Source organism: Chaetura pelagica, unplaced genomic scaffold (genome assembly GCF_000747805.2).
Source record: "Chaetura pelagica isolate M959 unplaced genomic scaffold, ChaPel_1.0 scaffold99, whole genome shotgun sequence".
NCBI classification, from domain to species: Eukaryota; Metazoa; Chordata; class Aves; order Apodiformes; family Apodidae; genus Chaetura; species Chaetura pelagica.
In genome coordinates this window covers 2424441-2433988 of record NW_009954539.1, presented here as the reverse complement: position 1 = coordinate 2433988, position 9548 = coordinate 2424441, and the positions used below count along the sequence as shown (strand labels likewise).

The following is a 9548-nucleotide window of genomic DNA, read 5'->3' as shown; positions in this document are numbered from 1 at the left end:
GGTGGTACCAACCATGTGTCCTTGTGGTCTGATCCTTGGACACATATGATGGTGGTGGTTTATTTTCATAGGTATTTCTGGCAAGTTAAACTTCCCCCTGAAACTAGTGGTTTGGACCCATAGTTGGTTGAAATGCTAAGGGACAGAAAGCCACTCAAAGGGGTGGATGCTTTAAGATTCCTCTAAGCAGTACTGAGGGTTCCTTGATGCAGTCAGCATCATGAACATCAGTGTCTTGGGAAATAGTGTTACAAACTTCCCCCATTTCCTTCTTAACTTCAATGCTAGTTTAAGCATTAAGAACTTCCCCTAAATATAGTAGCAGCATTGCATATATTTAGAAAGTCAATAAATGTTGCCACAAACTATTTGTAGGTTATTATCTCCTTTATCACAGTTTTGAGGAAGGGAGAAGCCACAACTTCTGTTCTTATTCTGAATTAGCTATTCAAAAGGACATCAGCCACTGACTTGCACAAGCAATAATTCATACAAATGGTAATTAAGGTAGTTGAAATATTTCATTGTGTTTAAGGCACTCACATTTAAAAATTATCACCTTTAACTGTAATCAACTTTGTTTCTAAGGAAGAGGTGTTCTTCTAGATTCTCTTGATTTTTCACATGATCTGTATGAAATCCAGATGGACAAGAGCTACTTTGAAACCCACCCTGACAGCAGTGAAGAATTGTGCCAGGAAGAATACTCAGCACACTTAACCAGACCATACCATGTCTTTGGAATTGAAGATTATTAGCAATGCAGCTGCAATGTAGTTTATTGTATTCCTTGATAAATATTTAAACTTTCTCTTTAAACTCTTCCCACAGTAACACTGTTTAGTCTCAAGGTTAAAGGGAGGAGGAGTAGGGAGTAGTAAGGATTTCTGCTAGATCCTGCTGTTCACTTTCTGTTTGCACAGGAGCTCAATGTCCTGTACTAGAGCTAGGAGAAATGCATTTAGACCTAGATTTCCCCACCTGTAACAATATTCCTATTTCAGGTTAGAGTGCTGCCATTCCAATTCAGTTGACATTTACATTTCTGATAATTAAAATCTTGGCGGTAACCTTGAGACCTGGCTGATGACAGTGAAAGCCCATCAATCACATGCTGTCTGGGGGAAGGAGGAAGAAGGGAAGAATAGAGTGGAACAAATCCTGTGCTAATCAGTTTTAGCATTTAGAAAAAAAACCCCTCACAGCTAGAGGACAGAACAGATTGGTATTACCAAGTCTGCTAGAAAGATAAAGATAACTCAGCTGAGTCAAGCCTTTCCATAAATAGAACATGCAAAGCACCTTGCAGCAAGTCTGCCACATACTGAGAATGGCAGCCTGTAGTACCAACATTAAAAGAACCTAACTACTCTTTCTAATGTAGGAATTCAAGCATCCTCCCTTTTACAGCATCTCTAAGCCTGGTTTCTACCCTGCAAAACATTAATTTCATAGTTACTCATTAACTTGACCTCCTATTGTATGTAATTATTTCAAATCTCTCAGCAGGATAAAAGTTCAGATCAGCTCTCACTCTATTATATCAACAGTCTAAAATGCAGCAGGCTGTCAGTAACAGCACGTATTTTTTAAGGGGCCTGAGCCTCTTAAATTCACCTTAATCCAGAGTAAAACATTAGGTGGGAAGTAGTAACTAGCAGTTTAAGAACGGGGAAAAAAAACAGAACACTTTAGTTTTTGTATTGTGTTTTTAATCAGTACAACAGAATCCTCGGAGAAAAAGATACAATTTAGTAAAACTTCCAGGTGTCATTTTGAAAACTAAAATCTGGTTTTTTCAGTGGGCAGTTAAAAGCAACCCTTCCCTCCAAAGCCCACCACTTCCTCCCAGCTGGATCAAAAGGTAGTTTGTAGCCAGTATGAAATAGCATTAGATTTGACCTCATGAACAAGAAATGTTGTAGCTCAGCTCTCTCACTTAAGATTACCAGTTCTTAAAACTATTAAACTAGTAGGAACAGGATTTGGTAACAGTAGTTCTCTTTTTGGGTTAGCATTAAGAATTTAACCTTGCATTCTTTCCTCATGGAAAGATAAGTGCTACTCCGGCTTTTTAAATATATATTTTTTTTAATGGCAAGTTACTAGACTTGACCATTAACAAGGAATAAAGAGTTTCAATTAACCATTAGCACTGGTCTTTACCAGAACTTTACATTTAGACACTACAAATAGTAGATCTTACCTCAAAAAAAATTATTTTTTTCCTTTAAATTTCCACGGTTTAAAATAAAGAGTCTGGAATCCTTGCTTGATGGCTGCTCGTTCAAACCATGACAGCCTTCAAAGATAACGATCAGTTGGCACACAGGGCAGAACCACCTTCATTACAAAAACATCTTCAGCAGAGTTTACACCTTAAGAACTTTTCACAGGGTTTAGAAACAGTAGTTTTACAGCCCATTAAACTGAGCAATCCAAGGATTCTCAGATTAAATCTACCTCCTTGAGATAAGCAAGTAGTACCATCCAACTGAGTGCAGGAACTTTGGAACTAAGTAACCCACAAGCCATAGAGAAATGTCAGAGCCAGGTGCCATGGTGTTGCAACTGCTGAACTGCACACTTCATGGCTCAGAACAGAAGTGATATGCAACAATTGTCTCATCACTGACTTCTGTTTTCTTTCTCAGCAGTTTCTTGTCATACTGTTGGCTTAGGGTGGAAACAGAAGTATTTATTTTCTTTACATCCTCTATCTCCAAGTTTAAAACAATTCAGAACATACTGTCCAAACAGCACTAACTTCTAACTCTCATATAAAAAGATCTTTCCAATACAGGCACAAGCTCACTAAAAGAAGTCAACATTAATTTAAGACAAAAGTACAATTATAATTTACAAGTGTTAAAATTCACTTGTCTATCCCAGCTAGTTCGTACTCTGGAATTCATTTTGAAAGTGTTGAAAAGCTTGAATGAAAAACTAAGCATCTTTGTTTTGTTAAGCATCTCTTCCAGCAGAAAGCCACCTGTTCACCGTTTTGTTCTGAAAAACAGGACTACTAGTCAAGTAGCACACACAAAAAAGTTAGCAAGATCTGGTTGTACAGTATTTTACACAGATACCATTAAAGTGCATCAAAGAATGCCACCCAGTGCAAGTCCAAACTCTCCCTGAAATCCCTATTTAGCAAACGAGGTGGGGCTCCATACATGCTATCCAATTAAAGGATCATCGTCATCAGACTGTAATTGAAGTCGGGAAAAGGGCCGTGGGGCAGCTGTTTTCTTCTTTGAGATGATTAGAATGCAGGTGAAAGAAGTCAGTATGGTTAAAGCCCCAATAACTATCCCAACAGCTTCGGGAAGATTGACACACCACTGGTCAGCGAGCAGGCACTTGGCGTTACTAAAAGTGCCGTTGTGCGGCCGCGGCGTCAGCCCCAGGATGTGGCACATCATGGGGTAAATATCCACGTTGTTCATCGTGCCCTGCTTGTAACCCCGGTGAAAAGCTGGCCCGCGAGCGGCCAGGAATGGGTGCATGCTCGGGAGAGCGTTGTCATAGCCGTGGTCACCTACTGCAGAAAAGCAACATTAAGGAGTTAACATCACCCTCTGCATATCACGCATCCCTCTCCCCACCTCTCCCCTGCCCCCAAAGGGCATATGTTTTAACCAAAGACTGAGGTAGAACATAAAAGCAGCTGTTGGATCAAACACTGAAGGAACCCAGAGTTCCTTCCTTCGCCAATCTGCACAAGTCTTTCCCCAGACTAGTCTTCAGCCATGTTTCTCCCCCTACCCCCACCCATCTCCTTATTGCCTTTTGATCATCAACATTTTCAGTTTTTCCCTTCCCACTCATGCCAAAGCTGAAATGGATGTTGCTGCTCCACAAGTCACTAGCTGGAATGTAGATTTGCGCTTCTCAGAGTTTGGAAAGACAAAGCAGACACTTCAATTATTTCTTAAAAGCCACTTTCCTCTCAATAGTGTTCAACTGGGGCATATTAAGTACCCTCAAATCACGCTGAGCAGATTAGGTACTTCAGGTGAGGGGATACCCAAATAGTTAAAACTGAAACACAGTCAAAGGATCATGATGCCTTTTATAGGCATAGAACAAAACATTTGTAACTACAAGGTCACAACTACTTGGACATTTGGTAGGTTTTGAAAAAAACTCACTCCAGTTTTGGTGGAACATTAACCACTGAAAACCAAATTTCCTAATAATGTGCCTGAGAAATCTGTCCACGATGTCAACAATTTCTCATAGCAGATAGAGCACAGTATGAGTGACTGCACTGAAGTTTTTGGTTCATCTCTTAGAAACAGTTTGAGTCTCCCCCACAACTGTTTCCTTGGATGCTTCCTTGAACCTTCTGATGCCAAATGTCATGATTCTTATGGATCAGGTCACCCTCACCACTTCAGTGCCTCTAATATTCCTTTGTAATGTTTTTCACCATTATGTTTGCTACCACAGAGACAGTAGTGCACCACATCTTGCTTATTTGTTTCAATACAGTCCTGGATTTCTGGATTACATTTTTTTTTTTTCCTTCTACTACTTGCTTGTTTTGAACTGAGCTGTTCCAAGTCCCCTCTCTGGGGAAGTTTCCTTTCCCCTCAAAAGTAGGAGGGCTGGTGTGTATTGACAATGCTGGGAATGTTGCAGGCATTGGTACACAGGCTAATCATTATGCTGCCACTTTGTTAATGAAAACAAGTACCCTAAACACTTATATAGCCCTTTAGGCTAAAACCCTCCCTGCCTTCTTCTGGGAAGCCACTGCTAGCAAAATTACTTTGAAAAGCAATTCACTTAAAACTGACACAATGCTGTTACTTCTTAACATACAGTAATAACTGTTTTCAGGTACAAGAAACTGAATCCAATAATACACAGGAAAAAAAACACCTGTGCTAAGTGTTGTCAATTTGAAGATTCTCACAAGTCTGTGGGGAAATTAAAATACAAAGATGCCTTACATTATGAGCAGTACTTCTGTACCAATAATGAGAAAATTTGAACTTAAAAGGTGCAAAGGGCAGACAGTAAGAACAATCAAACAGGGTGAAACTGGGAGTTTACACCCCCCAGCATCTTGTCTCCGACAGCAGTCAAACTTGCCGTCTGGGAAGGACCCAACAGGGTCAGCCCTGACACACCATCCAGCCTGGAGTTGTTGGCTGCTCCAAAACCTCCTGAAAGTTCATGCCTTTGTATTTAATTTCTATTATTGGATTTTTCTTCCAAGAATTTGTCCAACCACTTTCTGAACACACACACATATACATATGTAATATTTATATGCAGCTTTCATCCACAACCAGAATTATAGGTTGAATTCTCTTCTTATGACAATAATGTAATCTATCTGGAACAACTTATTTGAGATACACTTTCATGTGGCTTTCCCATTTTTTCAGTAAGTAATACACACCCCTTTTGTCTGCCAAAAAGAACTGTTATGTAAACCACTTGGAAATATATCCACATATGTCATTTGACATTCATGGCATCTAGCAGGAAGAAAGTGCACAGCTTAGCAATGAAGCATGTGAAGTAACATGTTGTGTTTTCTGCCTTTAAAATATGCTGTTTGATGCCCCTAACAGGAAGCATGCTGGCTTCTTTGACCAATTTTGTTGTGCTTCTATTATTTTTAGTATTTCCTCCCATTTATGTTTGTTTCCTGTAACACGAAATGTTGTCTTGCGTACTTCAATTTATGTTCCCCTATATATATATTTTTATATACAAAAAAATAGTTAAACCCCACTCTGGTGGAAGCTTGAGACAGACTGCTAACTTGCCTAAGAGAACTCTTAAAAGTGTACCTCAGACTATTAAGTTGAACATGACTAAGTGTTCTAGCCAACAGAACATCCACCATCTCTTCCTCACCTGTTAAAACACTCCAGGCCCAGGCTGAGAACGTTCTAGAAAATGCTGAGATGTCCCTAAAGATGCACTGCACTAGGACTCTACTCACTAAACTCAGCCCATCCCAGAGATGGCTGGAATAAAAGCAAGACTGTTGACTAAGAGAAGCCACCAAGAGTACCATGAGGAAAACACACTTACATTTTGAAAATGACTCATTTTGTACAATTGTCCAACCTTCATCTGCAACCAGAATTATGGGCTGAATCCTCTTATTGTGACGATAATGAAATCTGTCTGGAATTTCTTCTTTGAGATACACTTTCATGTGACTACTGCATTTTTTCAGTAAGTTGTAGACATCGCTTTTGTCTGCCAAGAAAAAAAATACATGTGAAACCCCTTGAAATTATGTCTCATTTACTGCAATTAACTGTCATTAAATCTAAGATCCATTTTTTTCAATTATTTTTTAAAAGGTAGATCAAAAAATATTTTTTTCATGTCCCTAATGAAATGCTACGTGTATCAAGGTGGATTTCACAATTACCTCTAATTCTAAATCAGGCACCTCACAGCTGTGGTTTTGGACCTACAATTCAGCTTCCCCTGTGGTTTTACAGGGAAGGAGGGCGAAATTCAAGCAGAGGAGCCAAGAGAAAGCCATCACACACACCCAACTAGTCAATATTTGATCCAAAGCAGTAGGTATTAAATTTTGCAACTGTATAAATAACTGTGTTCACTGGAGTTGGTTCAGTCTGGCTCAGGTGTGGAAACCAAGGCCAGAATTTAATTATTTAAGATATTAGTAACTGCTCAGGGATACACAAAATGAATTCATAGTATGAGTTCAGAGAAACAGAAGTGGAAAAATGATCAAAGTTGGGTTTACATTTTCACTTGGAAGCTTAGCCAGTGACATTTTTATTCTGAATAAACACAAGGGTTTATTTCATGCTCACTGTGAATGACAACTGTGTAAACTAAGTGAGCAACAAGGAACCAGGCACACAAAGTGCCCATCTGCTTTCTGAATAATCTGTACTAGGATCATCTCTACCACCCACATCAATTTCACCAGAAACTCTCCTTGTCCCATTGATTACCAAACCAAAGTAACTCCTAAATCAACAGATGTTCTTTAGCTTATTCATTAAATTACATCAAAGATGGATGCAATACAAACTACACTGATTTTGCAAAAGATACGAGCAGTCTACCACAGTGTGTACTTCTTACTAATAAGATAAAAAAGATTTACTTCTCAACATATGACTTAAAAAAACTCAACACATACTCTGCTTTGGCAGCACTGCAGCAACTGGAGTCCTGTCTATCAGAGTATAGTTATTGCGACCAATGCAGTCATCCAGGATAATCAGCTTGTTTGCAGAACACGATGCCATTCCATGATCACTTGTTATGATGATATTAATAGTGTCCCACAAACCAAAGGCCTTCAATTTATCAGTAAGGAAACCAATGTGATTATCCACTTCTTCTAATACTTGGCGCATGTTCTCATGGTCATCTGGGCCATATTTGTGCCCACTTGCATCTGGTTCTTCCCAGTATAACGTAGCAAAATTGACTATTGGGTTAGAGCTGTTCAGCCATGCCACAATTTTCTCCACTCTCTCCTCAAACGTAACTGAGAAGTTATACTTCATAAAGAACTGAGGGGTCGTGTCGTTAATTTTTACATCACTACCAGGCCACATGGCAGCAGCACTTGCCCCATTTCCCTGCTGTTGGTTTGTTGCCCAAATCGGGACTGCTTCGTTCCACCAGAAGGCATCTGAATCATTGAACTGTGAAAACTTCTTCTGAGCATCTGGGTCATACATGTCGTTAGCCACGATGCCATGGCTCTCCTCATATAAACCCGTCACTATGGTGTAATGGTTTGGGAAAGTCTTGGTGATAAAAGAGTTTGTCACTTCTTTTACAAGCACACCATCCTTAATGAACTCCTGGAGATGAGGAAGTTTATAGGTTTCCAAGTAATCAGCCCTGAAGCCATCAAAGGACACGAGAAGTAACCTGGATACCAAATCACCAGTGGAGCGACCACAACAGCCAACTATTCCAGAGAAGAATAATGTTAACATCAAGTTCATTGTTGATACTTCAAAGTGTTTCCAGCAGGTAATCAAACGCACCTGAAAAATTAAAAAAAGACAAGGCATGTAGAACAAAATGAGGTAGAAGTTTAACTAGCTATTAGTTATGTAGATCCTCCCTACAGAGGTTACATGCAAAATAACTGGTTTAAACAAGCACTGAAGTCAACAGGATATTCCTCTACTGGCTTTAGGATCTGAGTTTCTTACATACTGTCATAGCCTTTCATATATTAAGACAAAAGATCAATGAGGTTTTTTTTCATTTTAGACTCAATGAAAGGAAGAATTGTTTTCTCTCTTTTAAGCACTTATTCCATCATTCTGTGCATCTTATTACAATTCTACAATCCAAGATGGTATCCAAGACAATCCAATCAGTATTTTTCCTCATGTTCAAGCACAGGCACATGAACAATTCAAGTTCCATAATCAGGAGTCCTGTGCAGCTCTGAATCTTGCTTACACACAGAATCACAGAATCATTCAGGTTAGAAAAGACCCTTGGGATCATCAAGTCCAACCATCATCCCTACCCTACAAAGTTTTCCCCATTGTTTAGACCAGAATTTTGTTTCCTACTGATAATTAATTTTTTTCTTTCTCATCCTACCTTTCCTTTTTTCCAGTGTTTCCACCCTCTCAAGTTCCTGGAAGATTTCTGAGCCTTTCAACATTCATATTTACTCATTGCTTTCTCTACACATGAAACTCCCAAGAGTAACTTCTACTTCTGTTTTCCTTGTAAGCTGTTGCACATCTACCATAGCAGTATCTAAACCTGTTCTTTATGTATTGTTTTCCTCCCTAAAAACAAGTTAAAAATAATTAGCAACCTTAACTATGAGGCAAGCATTTCTCACCAAGGAATTAATTGCTATTATGAATACAAGTTATAATTTGTAATCTTCCTCCTGACCCCATCTTATTGTATGTGACAGGAGTACTTCTTTCAGGAAGGGCCTGAATTACTCTATAAGCAGTTATAAAGGGGAAGTGAAGGTCCAGGTTTCACTACAACATGTGCAATATTGTCAGACAGCATATTTACTTCTCAAGACTTCCACTCCAGCCAATCTCTCCTTTATCTCTCTTGCACAAACTGGGTGATTCTAGGAGGAGCTTCCTAACTGCAGCAGTATCTTCTGGCCTATCAACCCTCACCCCCAAGCTCTTTAAAGCCATGAGGGTATTATCTCAAAACCGTCAGTAGCTTTACTGTTAACTAAAGCTTTAGCAGTGAGGGGAATTCAAAGCATGGTCAATTATCCCTCCTTCAACCAACAGGTACATTTTCTCCAGAAGGATCGTCAACACCAGCATGAAGGTCTCTCCTAGTACAGAGGACTTGGCAACACCGTCTCTTTAAAGGGGAAAACCAACAGAAAAAAAGAAACGCGATGCAACGGAGCAGAGAATCCCCCCTTTCACGTTGTCAGACACTTTAAAAAGCAGAACCAGAGCTTTTCACAGCGCAGCACGACATAAACCCGCACTGTTAGCTCTGAAACACTCCAGGAGCGCTGGGAATTCGTTCTTTTACACCCTGTACCTCAGCCAACC

At 39.5% G+C, this 9548-nt stretch overlaps 1 protein-coding gene across 1 annotated transcript; it reads right to left on the bottom strand.

The window, feature by feature from the left end:
• Positions 1-3179: 3179 nt before the first annotated feature.
• Positions 3180-8012, bottom strand: ENPP4 (ectonucleotide pyrophosphatase/phosphodiesterase 4 (putative)). Its single transcript, XM_010004893.1, has 3 exons — positions 7160-8012; positions 6061-6231; positions 3180-3544 (listed from the first exon to the last, which is right to left on the bottom strand). Exons 1-3 carry the CDS (start codon positions 7980-7982, stop codon positions 3180-3182), a joined length of 1359 nt encoding a protein of 452 aa, XP_010003195.1. The 5' UTR covers positions 7983-8012.
• Positions 8013-9548: the final 1536 nt, after the last annotated feature.

Excerpts from the sequence above, each read along its gene's own strand:
- ENPP4 (XM_010004893.1), bottom strand. The coding sequence starts at position 7,982 with ATGAACTTGATGTTAACATTATTCTTCTCTGGAATAGTTGGCTGTTGT. Across the intron at positions 6,232-7,159 it reads TGCAGTGCTGCCAAAGCAGA|ACAAAAGCGATGTCTACAAC; the intron begins GTATGTGTTGAG and ends TTTTCTTGGCAG. Across the intron at positions 3,545-6,060 it reads AAATGAGTCATTTTCAAAAT|TAGGTGACCACGGCTATGAC; the intron begins GTAAGTGTGTTT and ends GCTTTTCTGCAG.